This window comes from Drosophila teissieri, chromosome 3R, assembly GCF_016746235.2.
Source record: "Drosophila teissieri strain GT53w chromosome 3R, Prin_Dtei_1.1, whole genome shotgun sequence".
NCBI classification, from domain to species: Eukaryota; Metazoa; Arthropoda; class Insecta; order Diptera; family Drosophilidae; genus Drosophila; species Drosophila teissieri.
In genome coordinates, this window is record NC_053032.1 from 21,115,038 (window position 1) to 21,132,115 (window position 17,078).

The 17,078-nt window shown below is 44.1% G+C and overlaps 3 protein-coding genes and 2 non-coding genes across 7 annotated transcripts in view; 2 read left to right on the forward strand and 3 right to left on the reverse strand.

Annotated features, from left to right (window-relative positions):
- Positions 1 to 325: 325 nt before the first annotated feature.
- Positions 326 to 2,129, reverse strand: LOC122621242 (sperm-associated antigen 1). The gene is made up of 5 exons (XM_043799053.1): positions 1,773 to 2,129; positions 1,297 to 1,715; positions 1,113 to 1,240; positions 924 to 1,051; positions 326 to 867 (listed from the first exon to the last, which is right to left on the reverse strand). Exons 1-5 carry the CDS (start codon positions 2,043 to 2,045, stop codon positions 409 to 411), a joined length of 1,407 nt encoding a protein of 468 aa, XP_043654988.1. The 5' UTR covers positions 2,046 to 2,129; the 3' UTR covers positions 326 to 408.
- Positions 2,130 to 2,379: 250 nt separating this feature from the next.
- Trnaq-uug lies at positions 2,380 to 2,451 on the forward strand. Its single transcript has one exon. It is a non-coding gene; the product is annotated as a tRNA-Gln (tRNA).
- Positions 2,452 to 2,617: 166 nt separating this feature from the next.
- Trnaq-uug lies at positions 2,618 to 2,689 on the forward strand. The gene has a single exon. It is a non-coding gene; the product is annotated as a tRNA-Gln (tRNA).
- Positions 2,690 to 2,739: 50 nt separating this feature from the next.
- Positions 2,740 to 4,448, reverse strand: LOC122621169. Its single transcript, XM_043798943.1, has 6 exons — positions 4,370 to 4,448; positions 3,983 to 4,181; positions 3,792 to 3,928; positions 3,678 to 3,731; positions 3,302 to 3,617; positions 2,740 to 3,247 (listed from the first exon to the last, which is right to left on the reverse strand). Coding segments are annotated over exons 1-6 (1,215 nt in total). The 5' UTR covers positions 4,371 to 4,448.
- A 331-nt stretch (positions 4,449 to 4,779) lies between these two features.
- LOC122620452 (aminopeptidase N) overlaps positions 4,780 to 17,078 on the reverse strand; it is a 30,188-nt gene continuing 17,889 nt past the window's right edge. For all 3 annotated transcript variants that reach the window (XM_043797927.1, XM_043797925.1, XM_043797926.1), the window contains 9 exons: positions 11,517 to 11,700; positions 10,894 to 11,211; positions 8,238 to 8,609; positions 6,750 to 8,180; positions 6,570 to 6,693; positions 6,317 to 6,507; positions 6,090 to 6,257; positions 5,889 to 6,032; positions 4,780 to 5,823 (listed from right to left, as the gene is read on the reverse strand). In XM_043797927.1, coding sequence (XP_043653862.1) covers positions 5,568 to 5,823; positions 5,889 to 6,032; positions 6,090 to 6,257; positions 6,317 to 6,507; positions 6,570 to 6,693; positions 6,750 to 8,180; positions 8,238 to 8,609; positions 10,894 to 11,211; positions 11,517 to 11,700 — 3,188 coding nt within the window. In that variant the 3' untranslated portion in view covers positions 4,780 to 5,567. The remainder of the gene's footprint in view (positions 5,824 to 5,888; positions 6,033 to 6,089; positions 6,258 to 6,316; positions 6,508 to 6,569; positions 6,694 to 6,749; positions 8,181 to 8,237; positions 8,610 to 10,893; positions 11,212 to 11,516; positions 11,701 to 17,078) is intronic.

The following is a 17,078-nucleotide window of genomic DNA, read 5'->3' on the forward strand; positions in this document are numbered from 1 at the left end:
TTAATCGTACGTGTTGATTAGTGTTGCTACCGTACACTCGTCTCTAAACCAAAAAAAACCAACAGCACTTTATCTTTCTCTGTCTAGTTATATCCAAATTTAATGAAAACAATACGATGAAGAACAAAATGCTGAAAATAACATCAATACAATTACGTTTAACACACGACAAAACCAAATATACAAGTTATATTGTAAAAACGAAATTTATGAAAAATATTTCAACGGTATATTAAAAGAAATTGTAATTAAATTATACAACCAACTCTGCGGGATTTCTTTTTTTGGTGGCAATTTGTTATAGAGAAGATACCAAAACAGTGGATTTGCCATTATTTGGACTACATATATTTTTAAATAAGTTTACAATGGTAAAAACCTCATGATGCAGATACTGTATCTAGTTATTTAAATCTCCTGTATTAGAAGTTTATTGCTGGTATTGAGGTTGTCCTGTGGCAAACGCAGCATGGCTTCCTTTGGTGTCGAGGGCGGACTTTGAGGCTTCTTGGGAGCACCTCCCTTGTTGGCCTGCAGCTTATTGCCCAAGGCCTCTGCGGCTGACACCAAGTTGCTTTTGACCATGCGATTTGGCTTGACCAACTCGGCTAGATCGTAGTCCTTAATGGGTGGTGTGTTCACCGACACGGCTGGTTTGGGTTTCTTGACCACAGTTGTGGTGCTTTTTACAACCTCTTTCTTGGCTTGGGAAGTCTTCAGTTGCGGAGGGTCGATCTCCTCAATTTTCAAACGTGTGGCACTGGACGGAGCCACCTCTCCCAACATCGAAGTTAGCTTCTCCACGGCTTTCGTGGCAATGGCATTATCTGGCTCATAGCCCAGGACCTTTTTGTAAATGCTTAGAGACTGAAATGGAGACTTTTAGCTGAAAACTAAAAGACAAAGCTATACAAAATCCTCACCTCAAGATGTCTTCCTTCGGCATTGTGGGCCTCAGCCATACGAAGGTGCGCCTTAACATTCATAGGGTCGAGCTGCAGACAGGCCTGGCAATCCGATATGGCCGAAAAGTATTTCTTCAACTTGATATCTGTGGATGAAGTGAACAAGAACTTGTATCTGAAAGAATAATATATAATACGATTACTTACGAGCTACAGCGCGATTATTGTAGGCGTGTACTGCGTTTTCAGGATCGTATATAATGGAGCAGTTGTATTCCTCAATGGCGTTTTCATATTCCTTGGCCTTGAAGCTCTCGTTGCCACGGAGTCGATGTCTTATAATAGAAAATTATTTAAGTGGTAAGCAAATAAAGCACTAAACAAAATCTACCTTTCGGCAAATTGCTCCCTCTCCAGTTGGCTCAAGTTCTTTAGCTGTGCTTGTAGGCGTTCATATAGAGAATCCTTTTCGCTTCTCAAATCATCAGTGGTAACCGATTTATTGCGAGTGGCAATGATTTTCTCTACCTGCTCCTGGTCGCGTTCCTCATTTAAATCCATGCGCAATATCTCCTCATCGGGATCGTACTTATCCCATTTACTATAATCCGTGGATTTTATTCGAGCTTCCTTATTTTTGGTATTAGGCTGGGCTGGGCCCTTTGGAGCTGGTTTTGGGGTTTCAGTTTCACTTTGTGCATCCACATCGATTTTGGAAAGTTTACGCACAGATGGAAGATTCAAATTCTGCTTAACTTTCTTCAGCTCATTGAGAGCACTATCCTTTGTTTTTATGGCGTCAGTCCAATCCTGAAGTAGGCATTTTGGTGAATCCAATATTTATTTTAAATTAAGAAGACAACCTACCAGAATTGGCTTTAGTTCGGTTTTGTCCAAGACATTGCTTTGCTTTATCTGCTCCTCGTAGCGAAATAGCTTACTGTCCGGTTTCAGTGCCTTTAGTTTCTCCTCCGCACATCGTTGCAAATCCGGATAATGTCCTTCCTGGCCGGAACGCAGGACTTGGACGATTTTCTCCATTTCCCGAGCATTTGTACACTTTTCCACGTGGGCAAAGTCCAAATAGTGCAATGGTATGTTGTATTTTTCCAAAAGAGATTTCTTTTTTTCATTTTCCATGTTTCGGCTTTGCACTATCAAATAAATACAGGAGCTGCTGGGGTTTTTATTTAATCTCGTGTATATCGATCAAACAAACATTTACCGGCTTGCTTGACAACCAACATCTGTGCTCTTTCAAATTACCAAATTTCAAAAATACCAAAGTGAGACTTTTGTTCAGCTTGTTATTTTAAAAGCAGCATAGCTTCTAAAATTTGACTAAACGCAATGAATCGAATTAAAACAAAATACAATATTGTTTTCTTATCTTCAACCCCCTTAACACACCGTAGAACAACGAAAAGAGTGCCCGCAGCAGAAAACTGTCATTTGGCAGCACGGCTCATATCAAGGTTCTATGGTGTAATGGTTAGCACTCTGGACTTTGAATCCAGCGATCCGAGTTCAAATCTCGGTAGAACCTTCCAGAATTAACTTTTTTTTGATAAATATTTAATAATTTGAAGCCATTTAAAAACCCAAATTTAACAGGTAATTATTTATTTATAATTTAATCGTCCAAAATAGGCCATTTCATTGGTGTGTTCTACCAGCAGTAGATGTTTTGTTTTGCGCCAGGCTGACAACGCGGTTCTATGGTGTAATGGTTAGCACTCTGGACTTTGAATCCAGCGATCCGAGTTCAAATCTCGGTAGAACCTTTGATTTTTTTTTTTTTTTTGTGACAAAATAAGATACGTTTAATTGGTCATTATGGTATTTTATTTACTTCATTCTGTTTCTTCTGCAAGACACATATGATATTGTATATTTGGCGTTTTGCTTCAATTAGCAAATCATCATTCAGGACGGCTAGCTCCTTTGTTACAAATTGACTAAATTCTTCAGAGGCCCTTTGCTTTTCGACAGAGGGAGATTCAATAGGCTTTGTTGGCTCATCTTGGTCCAAGACTTCAATAGACACCTTGCAATGGCTGGGTTCAGGATCAGACCAAAAACAAACTTCGGACGCGGGAGAGCTCGGCTGAGTGCGATTATCAAACTGATTGACAACGGAATCGTTAGAGCTCGGGCGATTACAGATGGCTTCGGGATCTGGTTTTGGCTCCAATTCTTTGAACCAGGACGCATCGTCTTCGAAGCTGCTACTGGGATCGGAAAATCCATCCAGCTTTGTGAAATCAATAGGAGTCTGGATTTTTAAAATCTTCGAATAATGAATCCATTCGGACTTATCTCCCACCGAATCTCGCTGTGTTCTGCAATTATTCGTAATATAATATAGCAGCTTAATAGTTGGCAAAAGTTCTTACCTAAACGTGCGCATAAGTGATTCAATTTTGGATTTAATGTCCACTGGTAATATGCGAACGCCACGCAGCTGAAGCTCATTATGCATATCCTTGTAGACATCAATTTTCTTCCTATCACTTTGTATGTGACACGCGAATTTTTCCCAGACATCAACGAATATGCTTTCCTCCGCCGGCTGCCAAACTCTTCGCGACTTCACTCCAACGTTGCTGGTTTTGCTGAATCTTTTCCTTACTCTTTTTGCGTTGGGCATTTCCTCATCGGTAAAAAAGTTCACAGCACTTTCATCCACGAAGACGCTTTTGAATGGTGTGTCTATTAAGAAATAAAAACCGTTTAGAGGGCATGAAATGGAATATTTCTAGAATTTCGAACCGTATTCTATACGTTGTGCGGGATCGTTCATATAAACAGAGGAACGGGTTTTGTCTGAAATGTTGAAATCTATGATTATATACATTTCCCTGCTTGGAATTCTAGTGTTCTTACGAGAAGTCTTCGGTGGCTGCGTATAGTCCTTCCATTCCGAATCCTTCACCTCGTTGGCAGATGCATTCACCACCAGTGCCATCGCATCGAAGTGCCTCCAGGTGATAGATTGGTCCTCCTGGTCGGAGTGCAGCAAACTGAAATCGCTGAGGTTATCAAATCGTTTCTCCATGTGAAAGTTATGAACTGACTTGAAATACTTTCGCTTCAATGATTCCATTTTGGACTTGATTCCCTGGACATTGATCTCCACGCCAACATCTCGTAAAAAGGGCTCCAGTTCCGCATAGGTTTCCGTCAGTTTCTTGCCAGGCTCAAACAGATGCAAGTTGTGGATCCAGATGTCGATGAACCTGTCCTCTTCGGAAGCGTGCCACTTCCTTCTGCTCACTAAATGGAATTGGATAAAATTTAAGTACTTTGAACTACAGATTTCAAAACAAAGCCTGATTTCTGAAGTGTCAAAACAACACGGAAGTATTTAAGTGATTAATACCATAACAGTCAACAAAACGGTGTGGTATTTGTTAAGTCCCTTAATTGAACTTCTACTATTGTTTATTTAGTCGTATGCTTACTTTTTCTAATATTCAAGCTGAGTTAATATTTGTTTACAAAAATTTAGTTGATAGTAAGACCGTTCTATGAATCCCAGAAAATCCTAGAAAAACAACTATTAGGGTTGCCAACATGTAAAATATATTTGTATACTTGCAAAGTAAGTGGAATTTTTAATTGTAAACATTTATTAATTATAAAAATATTAAAGTTAATGTTTAAGATATGCATTAAATCCGATCTTTAAAAACAGTGTATCGCAAGAGGAATGGCGGAATATAAAACAGTATTTAGATCTTGGTTCAATGATACCGTACTAGTAAAAATACTAAATTTCAGGGCCGCACTAACAGTTGCTTTGATTTCATTAACCGCCAAGTTCAAAACTCCAAAAATACATCAAAGTTAACAAGTAATAATAAAAGAAGAGTTTTGAATAAAATTACGTAAATACATAGTTTATTTAAGTGTTTAGTGTAAGCTTTAAAACTTATTTACATGGTTGTGCAGCAGCGATACAAGTATTTCTGTGTTGGGCTTTACAAAATACATAATAGGTACTCGTACATTAATAAATATATTTGTGTGTATGTGTGTGTACTACTATTGCTTTAGCAAACAATTTAAACCATGTACTAAGGACACTCAGTTTCAATATCTTCCCGCGCTCGAAGTTTCCCCACCTTCCGTTTCCTCCCAGGACCTTTAAACACCTTGATTGGATCGACTACAAAATAGATTTTTGGTTCACTTAGTGCTAGATTGATTCACTTAGGATCTAAAGGTGTGCGAACACAAAGTACTTGACAATCATAAGTTTAGATATAGATAATACAGGTTTTACTTTTTAGATATTTCGTGGCAGATATTGTGTTGTGGACTTAAACTGATGCCTGCAGTGATGAATGGGAGTTATTCGAACTATGTATTTTCCGATTGCTTTCTATTTTTAGTAGGAACGTTGCAGAGCAATGCCAAAAAGCAGAAGAGAAGCGAGACTTACAAATAAATAAATATACAATTGCAAAAAGTAAATCGGTTACCTACATTATGCTGGCTAACTTACACGTTTATATCACTTTTCGCAAATAATTCGTTTGATTAAATTAATTTGAGGCCTTTGCACGAATACAAATAATGGTAATAGTTACAATAACTAAATCGCGTTTTTGGTTGAAATCAATTTGAGTTCTTCCCCCCCATTTTCCATATGTTCTCCTAAAAGATGTTGATCTGGAACTCGCTGACAATTCCCTCAAGGAAGTTCTTCAGGCTGTGGTACGAGTGACTGCGCCAGTAGATGTTGTTGTTCACCTGCTCCAGGGCCAACTCGATGGCCGATTCCACGGCATGTAGTCCCAGTTTGCGGCAGGTGGCGGCCAAGTCCAGCAGCTGGTGCTTGTGGTAGTCCTTGTTCATGTAGATGGTCAGCGACTTGATCATCTCGGACAGCGTGGAGAAGCCATCGCCATAGCTTGGGTTCAAAGTAACCATAATCAATTGAAATACATTCAAAATAGCACACCAAGTATCACTTACTATTCGGCAATCTCCTTTATGTTTCCCTGCAGAAAGTCGAAGGCGATCTCATGACCAATGGCATTGGAGGCCACTGCGCGGAAGGCCAAGGCGCCATCCTGTTTCAATATGCCCGACGTAGGATTGATGGTCATGTTGAGGTACCTACAAAGTTGTTGCACATCAATCTTTGGTCTTTGAAGAATCCAAATAGTAACTCACTTGGACAGCAGCCAGGGCTTGGTGGTGCAGCCCAGCGAGGTCAGTATCTCCTCCTTCTCAGAAGCGCTGGTGGTTGTCTTGTACTGCTTGTAGGCGAAATACCATTCCGGCGAGGAGCCCTCCGCCAAGGAGGTGCAGTAGATCACAGACTTGAGGTTTGGCTTAATGCTGTTGGTTTTAAATAATATCGCTTAGTTATAGTTTTTATTGTTAGGGCCTTTACTTACGGATTGTTTTTGGGATCGCGCATCCACTCGCGGAACTTCATCTGCGCCTTCTGGGTGCAGCGATCGTAGTTGAACTTGCAGGCGAAGTAGGCCACCAAGGCGCGGTGCTTCAGTTGCAAGTGCGACTCGTTGTCCGGCTCATTCAGGCCATAGTGATCAAAGGCGGGACGTACGATGAATTTCATGAAGGCCTGGATTAAAAAATATTATATAAAAACTTTCAAATAGTTACTAGTTTCATTAGAATGCCTACCCTGAAAGTCTCGTAGGCAGGCTCCCGCTTCAGGTTGTAGATCAGATAGTTGAGACCAGGCTTGGCGGCAATCCACAGCAGCTCATCATCCACAGCATCGAACAGCTCCATGAGGAAGGTCAATCTATAGGCAAAATAATGCTCTAAGTTCCATTTACTTGTCTTACATTCCAAACTTACGGTATGTCGTAGGTAAGGTATTCCGCCTGCGACAGATGCAGTGCATCGTCCAGCAACTGAGCCCTTGTGATCCTGGGCAGGGTGCTGAAGTTCTTCTTGAGCGCCAGCCAGGAGGTCATATCGTAGTTGACCCGATAGTAGCCCTGTCGGTTGAGATTCAGATAGATCACGTTGTCGCTGTTGCTGTTGTGCGTGAAGACATTGCCCACGATGAGCTCCTCCTCGTCCTCGCTCCTCATCCAGTGGGTGGGTATGTTGTCGCCCTTGCGCAGCTCATCCGTCTCGAAGGTGATGGGTATGAACCAGGTGCTCAGATCCGCAGTGTTCTTGGAGGGCAGCAGATAGCGCTCCTGGCGCAGCACGAGATCGGCACCACGACGCTCCACATTGACAACCGGATAGCCGGGCTGGGTGATCCACGAGTCCATGATCTGCTTGACACTCAGATCCTTGGGCAGAGTGCCCTCTTCGTGGCCATGATGCGTGAGCATGGCCCACAGATCATCTCTGTCCACGTTGCCATAGGCGAACTTCTTCAGAAGATCCCGAGTGGCCGACCGGAAGGCCACATCGCCCACAATCGAGTTGAGCATGCGCAGCAGAATGGTGCCCTTTGAGTAGCTGATGGGATCGAAAATCCGCCTGACATCGTTGGTGGAGCGCACATCGAAGGATATGGCGTGCGAGGTGTTGTCCGCATCGTGCTCCATCGACTCCTTGAACTCCAGCATGGTCAGCGTGTCCATGCTCTGGAACTCCGGGTGCGCGTGCTCCAGTGCCTTGTAGCTCATGTAGCAGGCGAAGCCCTCCTTCAGCCACAGATCATCCCACCACTTCGGGGTCACCAGATTGCCGAACCACTGGTGGGCCAGCTCGTGCGCAATGATGCCGGCCACCACCTGCATGTGCTCCGAGGAGGAGGCCAGCTGCAGATCCTCGGGCACCAGGAGCGCCGAGTCGCGGAAGGTTATGAGGCCCCAGTTCTCCATGGCAGCGAATCCAAAGTCCGGCACGGACACCAGATCGATTTTGGGCAGCTTGTTCTTGATGCCAAAGAAGTCCTCGTAGTAGGGCAGGAACTTGCGCACCATCTTGTACGCATAGTGCGTCATACCCACGAACTGGGGTCGCGTCCAGATCTCCACTCGCGGCGTCATCCCACTGTCCTCACTGGCCAGCCGCGAGTCCACCATGTTGGACACAATGAAGGCCACCAGATATGTGGGCATCTTTGGCGTCGTCTGGAAATCGTCCCTGGTGTAACCACGGCGATGGCGAGTGGTGCTCGACCTGGGCATGTTGGACAGGGCCATCTTGAACTGCGCGGGTCTGACTATGCTGATCGAGAAGTTGGCCTTCATGTCCGGACGATCGAAGCAGGGAAAAGCGCGTCGGGCATCCACGGGCGAGAACTGAGTGCTTATCATCCACCTACAAGTAAGTGCAACCTTAAACGAGTTTCCTGGAGTCTTGGGGGGCAACACTTACTCTTCTTGTTTGGTGTCCGGATTGGTGTAGCTGGTCTTGTAGACGCCCTGCAGTGTGTCCGTCACCTGGCTGACGAAATCCAGACTGAGCAGCACTCTCAGCTGGGTCTCCGCCGCCAATGCCTTGCCCAGATTGATCACGAACGTGGCATTATCCTCACCGTAGTCGCTGTCGAAATCCAAGTCCTGTTCCTCGCTGGCATTGCTGGCCCCATCGGGCAGAGCGCGGATCACCCGGACATTGGAGATGCTCACGTTGTGCACGTCGAGCACGATGGGCTCCCAGCTGGTCACCTTGGCCACGTCCCGCTCGATCTCGATGGTCAGGCTGCCATTGCTGGTCGATGTTTCCACACTTGGCTCAATCAGAAGGCTGCAAGAAGATATAGTTTAGATGGTATCATGTATAAATAGAACGGGAAATGCTTCGGCAGTTGCAGGTGAAATGCAAATGGTGGCCAAAAATGCCAGGTCGCTGCCATCAAAAGTGCCAATCAATCAATCAATCACTCGCCGAGAGGGCAAATTAGAGGGGACCACAAACAAACATGTGTTTGGCACACCATTCGCCGCCATTCGGGGGCATTGCATTCTGCCTCGAACTTCGGACGCCGCCATTAGTTCGGAATGAAATGCGGCAAATGAAATGCATGCCATCAAAAGCCGCATCAGCCATCAAATCAAAGCAAACAAGAAGCGCGATAATTGGCTAGCTGGCTGCCACAAATACTCAATGCTCTATGGTTGCTAAAGATTTGTAGAGTATACATAAATATACAAATAAATATAATATACATTTTGCATAATTGCGTTTGAAGAGCCATTTAAATACAGAGATTTGCAGTTAAATATATTAAAGCTGTTAATGGCACTCGTTTTTAATGATCCATTAATTGTTGCTCAATTAACAGTCATGCCTCGAAATTATTTCAAACACATAAAGTCTCTCCAAGAAGTTGGCTATCCCATGGATGCTAGAGTACACCACATAGATTGAATATCCATTCCCCCGGCTCATTCGCTCACACGAATGCCAAGAATGCCGCAGACCCGCTGGCAGATGCAGCCAGTTGGTGCCCCATCCTTCGACTCCAACTCCGAGCTTGCCACCCCCCACCTCCTCCCCTTTGCCAATCTGGAGTCCCCTGGGTGCGGGCTTTGCGCCTAGTTGCAATTAATTGAGGCGATTGGCTTACAATGCGTGTTCTGGGGGCAACCAGGAAGCGAGCTTTCAGACAGTATCTCCCATACACAGACAAAGATACGGATACAGATACTGCTGGCCAACAGTGTGGTGCGCTTTTCTGATCGGCAGCTGCAAAATCACTTGCCATCGATACGCTCGAGTGGCAAAACTGTGCTGCACTTGCCGCCATCCATCAAGAATCGACTCCATCCACCGATTCCGATGCCCCTGGACTTTCCCCACATCTGGAGTTTTTTTTGCTTTTGTAGGCTGCGTGCCGTGCACAAATTAATGCCCAGCTTGGGCTTTCTGTGTCAATTATATTAATGCATGCGGCTACCGGGGAGCCGCGCATCTTCATTGAGCAAAGTATCTTTCTATCTCTGTATCTTTCTATCTGGCCATCTATGTGGCGCATTATGTCATGCCGACTGTCGGCGTGCCTCAATTCTTTGCTTAGATCTGTGCCGCTTTTTCCGCGAAGTGTGACCGATGGATGGATGGCATAGGCCTAACCGATTCCCCATCGACCATTGGCTCCATCTTTCTGGCTCCTGGCTGGCCATCACCTCCTGCGGTGGCCTAAACAAGTTGTTAGCTCGATTGCGAGTAGCTGGCGGGTTGAGTCTCCACTTTGGTACACGGCGACTACTGAACTGCAGCGGCTCAATCCTTGACCCACTTCCTTCCATAGAAATAGAAAAGTAAATGTGTACTCGCGAGCCCAGAAAAGTGACGTCAATGGGCTTGGTTCTGGGGTGGATGCCAGCGGAGTAGTTGCCAAGGATAAGGCTTAGGGCTCGGCGGCTGGGTAGCTGGTAGTATTCATGAGAGAAAGTTCACTTGGAGTAAGTGTACTCTATTAGCATGTATTTCCCATTTACCAACACGCCCTTTGAAAATCCCTTTAAAAATACTACTTGGGTCATTTCGACCATTTCCAACTTTCCGATGACTTCCTACGCCTTGGAATAAGAATCTGATTCCACTTTAAATATTCCTCAATTAATAGCACCATTTGCAAGTCTTCTGTATGAATCCTTAATTGCCTTTAATTTCTGTAATAAAATGCATTATCAGCAGTTGAAATGCTGTAAACTGTCCTGTCTCAACTTTTGATGGCTTAATCCCAGTTATCTCGTTAAACGTTTAAGCTATTAAACTAATATCTAAAACGGGCTTTTCTCCTAACTTGTCAAAACACATCTTGAGCTAGACAAATTGATCCAGTTTTCTAACGAGTGTCAGTGGGATAAGAACCAGATCGATTCCGGCACTTGCAGTGGCAGCAAAAAGAGCCGGAAACTGTGGAAAATCTGAGTGAGCAATTTAGATGTCAGCTGCATTTGCGCTTAAATTGAAAGGCGAGCATGCAAAGTAATCTAAGCAGATGGATGGCATTTCGGCGCGTGTCTGGTTTAATGTTCATTAGGAGCAATTGGTGGCCCAAGTGGGCAAGTGATTCACTTACCTATAGTGAAGTGGTCGCCATCCTTCGTAGAGCTTAAGCGGACGATTGATGGGCTTGGTCGTGTTATCCTCGACTTCTGCTGGCGGCTCCACCGCCGGAATGTCACCCACTTTCGGATCCACCATCCTTGTTTCGGGCTTCGCACTCGACGCGGCCATGCTGGCCAAGGTTGTGGTTATGGTGGGTGTGGTCGTAGGTGTGGGAGTTGGCATTGGAGTGGGCGTGGCCGCATCCAAGGGCGGCGGGGAATTAATGCTCACCCAGCCGGCGGTTTGGATGGGCGTACCATTCGCATCGTGGTGATCGGCGGTGATGCAACTGAGTGGAAGGATACAAATCAGTTTGGGACTTGGTTTATGCAAAGTGCTCGGGTCACACCCAATTCGCATGCTTTTGACCCTTCCACACCTCGAAATGCGTCGCAGGGAAAAGCATAAACTGCTTTCACTTTCCGAATGAGGTCATATTGCGGCCATCGACTGCCAATTAGCACGCTTGCCAAAACGTTTAGCACAAATGCAAAACGGAACCCCGCGAAATAAAGCAAATACCCGGCCAACTTAATAAGCGAACCACACCCGTTTTGGATCGGGTTCACCACCACCACTCACTCACTCACTCACCTGGGAGTCACTTCCTTGGGATGCAATCCCTGCCTGGTCACAAAATAGGTAATGGCAATGGTGAAGAGTAGGGCCAGCACGGTGATGAAGGCAGCGATGATCAGGCAGGCTTTGGAAACATAAACCCCCGATGGAGGGCCATTGAAAACATACTTTTGGCCATTCTTGGTCTTCAGCTGACCGCCTGGAAAATACATGAAACACGGTAAGGTAAAAGAATTTCAAAAGTTTTCTGCTCTACAATAAATATATTTCCCCCAATAGAACAAGTGATAGAACGAACTATATAAGCCGTCAGAAATGATCACACCCACATATCTATAGTTTTACAACTGGGCCATAAAGTTTTAGCTTTGTCCAATTAATTGATTGTTTTCACTGCATTCAAAATTTGTTTATAGATCTTCGCATCGAATTATTGTTTCGAAATTCGTGGAATGCCAATGCATTATGTGCATACATACCGTCCATGTAAACAATTGATGGCAACATCAAACTGATTTATAGCATAATTTAGCCCGGGCTCTCGAGTGCTTTGAAAAATACATAATGTTAGCAGGCCATTTAGCGAAGTGTCGAGAACGACATGTGGAAAACCAATCACACCTCCCCCTTCGTTTTCCATTCCCCCCGCTGAGTTGCTGGCCCAAAGCGATCGTTAAACTCGCTCTTTATGGCGAAAAATTAACTCAAGTGAAAATTAATGTTTAGCTCATTATAAAGGGCAAAACAGTCGGTTGAAGAAGCCAAGAAGTACCAAACTAGTTGGAACTGAGCCAAAACGCATAGAACAGTGGTGACCAAAAGTATGGGGCACTAGACTTAAGTAACAGCACTAAACTACTGAACAAACATTGACTTTTCTAATAGCTTAATTTCATATAAGATGAGTAAGAGCTGCAGCACTTTATTCGACAGAAAACTGCGCTTTTCCTGGTAGTCTTATCTAAGAAACATTGCATATGTGTGTGGTCATCTGATAAGCAAAGAACCGTGATCGTGATAAGCAAAAAATTCCAACGCACGCGGAAGTAGATAAATAGCGAAAAAAATCTCGCTAGAAGCTTATCAGGTGGCATGGAGTGGCCACTACTTTCCGCACTCACTGTGCCCCTGTCAACGAACGGGAGCAGAAACAGCAGCACGTGCTGCGAATTTTCAATTACCACTGTCCGATTACCATTTCCCGCTGGCCTTCATCGATGGTGGATGGTGGAGCAGGCGAAGTAGGAGAAGTAGGAGGCCTCAAACTTTTTATGATGTGTGCGCATGGCACTTTTATAGGAAAGGCATCGGTATGTCAGTGAACCAGTGAACCATCGTGTTTTAATTAAATTTCACTCCAGACACACAACCGACTGTGTTTTCGTGGAAAGGTTGCGGTAACTTTCTAACGTGCACTCTCATCGATTTTCCAACTATTCCCATTTCCATACCCATTCCCATCCCCATCCCCATAACCATGCCCCATCCACCTGTTGCAATGTATCTGCAGTTCATCTCGGGCGGGGGGCCCAACATCTGCTGCAAGCAACGCGCCCCATTACCGGCATCCCCCGGCTTTGATCTTCGACCATGGTGGTGCGCTGGAATTTATGTGGTGCAGTCGAAAATAAAATGGGCAACTGCACCACCTGCAGCTGCGATCTGATTGAAGGGGGCACTGATGAATCAGTTGTCAAGAAGCATAACTCAGTGATAGCAGTGCCCTGAAAGCTTTTCACTTCGACTTTTCCCAACTTTGATTTTCCATTTCCCCCCAATTTATTGTTTGTTTGCCTCAGCACCTTCAGCTAGAGTGGGAGGTGGTAAAAAAACTGATTCTGATGAACACGTGATGAACCACAGTTTCCGCTGGAGCGGGTGTTCGATGTTACTTCATTAGCAGCGGGCAGCTAACCGCTTCATCGCATTCTGCCCCACCCGAATGTCGATTTAATATGCACAAGTCGAAGTTTAAGTAGCGTCAAGCGGCAATAAAACATTCAAATTAAGCTGGATACCCACTTTTGGTTCAACGCGGTGAAATTGTGTGGGCGCAAGCGTGAGGCGCCACCAAAAAATGGGAACGCCCACCGACGAGATTTCGGGTTTCGAGTTTGACTTTAATGTGGGAATGCCGAACCCGTCAAATTTAACGAACTTGGTTAATGAAAATGCTAATTCGCTTTGATTAAAAGTTGGGATCTTCTGGAGCGATCAGCGCACAAAAAGATCGTTAAATGGTGCGGCTGCTCTAACAAACTATGCCTAATAATGTCTTTAGAATGTAGATTGCCTTAAATCACTACCAGTTATTGCCTAATTTCTATTAAAATGTTAGTTTCCAATAAATTCTAGTTCTTTACTAGGCTGAAAAGATATTTAAGAGTGCAAAATTTACACTTTATTAGAGTGGAAAGTAGTAGGTTTTTGCATACCTCTTTTATATCGGTTCTATATCGGTTCTTATAAATTTTGAAACATACCCAAAAATCTGTCCTTTGAAATGTAATCGAAATGGAAACGTTTTCGTATGTTTTTCGTGTCGTCGAGCTTAAAGTTACGCAGCTTGGCCACAAGTCCTTGCAAAGGACCTCCGCCCGCGGTGGCAGAGGATGTGGCAGCCGATCCTGCCGCCAAAGGACCTGGTGGTGATGATAATGAAGCAGAAGCAGATGCGGATACGGATGCAGATGCGGATGCAGATGCAGATGCAGATGCGATTTTGGCTGATGTCGGAGTGCCGGCTGTTGAGGTGGTGGTGGGCGCGTAAATGGCCGATGCCATCAATGGGATTTGCAGTTTGGGATTGGTATAGGATATGATCGCTGCGTTCGACGAGAAGGAGTAGAAGAAAAAACAGAGAGCAAGCTGAATTTCAAGCCAAATGAGTTAGGAAAGCAAGGTGAAATGTTTGGATGTTTCATTTATTATATGTTACAATTATTGATGAGCGTGTGATGAGCATGTGATGATCATGTGATGAGCCTGACCAATGTGAGCGAAATGATGAGAAAAGAACATAATATGCGGGGTAGGAAACTAAAAGTAAGAGTACCATATGTACAGGGTAGATATGTGCGGGTGAAGTCGCTTCGGTTTGTTGGCAATTAAATTGAACGGCATTTAATTAAATTGACGCCGCGTCTGATGGGGGGAAAAATCGAAAAGGGGCATGTGATCGGCAAATGAAATGAAATGCGTTCAGTGGCACGTGTCGCTGCAGGGGGCTGGTCTGATTTTTCATTTGTTGAATTTCCCCAATCGATTTTCCCACCGCTTTGTTGTTTACCAGCGATGCGTGAGTGTAAATTACACAGAGGCGATTTGCCGATGGCCGGCGCCAAATGTTTCGCATATCGCTAAAAATACAAACGCACATTTGCAACGCATGTTCATGCAATCGCGGTGGTGAGTGTGTGTCGGCACCTCGGTGTTATTCAACTTTGGCAGATCGGCAGCTACAGCTATAATTAGCCATAAGGAAATTTTAATTCCCATATGATTTTAGCACATTTATAGATATAACACGACGAACAATGGCACTCAGAAGTGCTTCCGAGTAGTCCACGTTGTGATACCCTCCAGATTCCAGTGGGTAAATAAACAGAGGTGATGTAAAAGTGCCTAAATAAATATCCGCAATCACTTCTTGTTAGGTGTAAAGTAGCTGCCGAATTTTTAATTTGTAATTGCATAGGGAAACATTTTGAAATGCATTTTAATTGAACTTTATTATATCCAACCAATAAGGCAATTTCTTCTGATATTAATCAAGATTTTTCTGGCACCCAAAGGCACCCAAAAATCAATATATTTGCCACTTTCCGAACCCGATTTATAATATTTTTTAGCACTTTCTGGCCTCGAACATCAAAGTCTGATGGGCTCACCATGCCGACGTCCAAGCCAGAAACCGCCAAATGAAATGAATCATCGACTCAGTTGATCACTCAAACGAAACCAAAACACCTATTCGAATTCGGAACCCCATACCTTTTTTTCCCATCGGGTAGTTTTATGATACTCGTTCTGGTTTGGCTTTGCTTTTGCTGGCTGTGTCGTTAAACGAATTCGAAAATGAAAATGAAAATGAACTTAACTCATAAAACCTAAATGTGGCAACTGTTTGCATTTCGCACACACACACACCAGATCGTTTTACTTGGCGTTACTTGCGTTCTGTGGACTCAAATTACGCGAAGGGGAATGGCAGTGGCCACTACTCCATATCTTAATGACTCAATCATGCGTTAAATGCCAAAACATCACAAACACTTTGGAGCACATGTTTGTATGTTAGGTAGACGCTAACAAGAGTTCAATAGCAGCCATAACAAAAATTTGATTACGCGACTTTGAACTTGGGGAAGTGATTCGGCTAAAACGAATAGCGTAAACTGTTTACGATTAGTGTACAGCGAACATAGTGGAATATATGCACTTTCACCATGAACCAAGTTAATAGTTTTAACATTTATTATTTCTAATGCAATTGACAGCATTTTAAAGACCTTATTCGATATGATGAGCGGTAAATGGTGGCACAACCATATTAATGTTGCGCAAGACCCACAAACGATACATTCTTATCACAGAGCTGACGTTTAATTGGAAAGAAATTGTCGCATTTACGTCATCAAACTGCCGTGGCTGCTTTCTTCTTTTAACCATTGAGGGCCTAACAAAAGTGGTATCTTATCGCATTCATCGAAATCAGAGGCAGTCAAACAAGCGTTTCTTCTTTTTTCTCACTCTGGGCCCTGTTATTTTCGTTAATTGTGCATGTTGGGAGGGAGTTTTTCCCCCATCTCCCCATGGAGTGCGATTCCAATTGGATACGTTCGCTGTCTGTGTCATATTTAATGATAACCCATTTTGCCCCAAACGGGGTACGAGGTATGTGGGTTATGTAAACAACTTCTGGTCATGCTTACAAGTGAGTTTCATTCAGCTGGCCCCCAGACAAAGATGCCCCAACTGCGATAGCCACTGGCATGGGCATGGAATCCCTTTTCACGCTCATTTCGCTCTTTCTTCAAGTGGAGGTCCAAAACTGGGTTGAATCACTGGCTCTTAATCACTGGCTCGCCATGTGTCAGGGATCTGTTGGCAGCTTTTTTGCATTTCCCTTTACTTCATTGACCCAGTTTGGTTCAAAAAGGAGTCTCCTGACACTTTCGGCATTAATTACGGAATTACAGCGAGTACAGCGAGTACAGCGCCGAAGAAAAATCAAAACACATGTGTGTCGCTTCAGGAGAAATGCTATATAGGTCACATCTGCAAGATCGAAGTTGACACCGCGTGGCGTTTGCTTTACCACAGCGATATACAGCAATATTATGTGACACAAAGTCGCGCTAGACTTTTAATTGGCCCTCCACTTAAGTTGCTAAGCAAAAGTACATTGTATGTGGGGTTCTTTCTTTTTCCGACTTTTTATGCCATACGCTACTATTTGGTACTTTTTTTATGGTTTTGCAGAGGCAGCCAAAATGTCTGCGCGTAACAATAACAAATGTTGGCCGCCTCGCATTGTCAATTGCTGAATGTTTAAATGTTTGAATGTCTACCAAG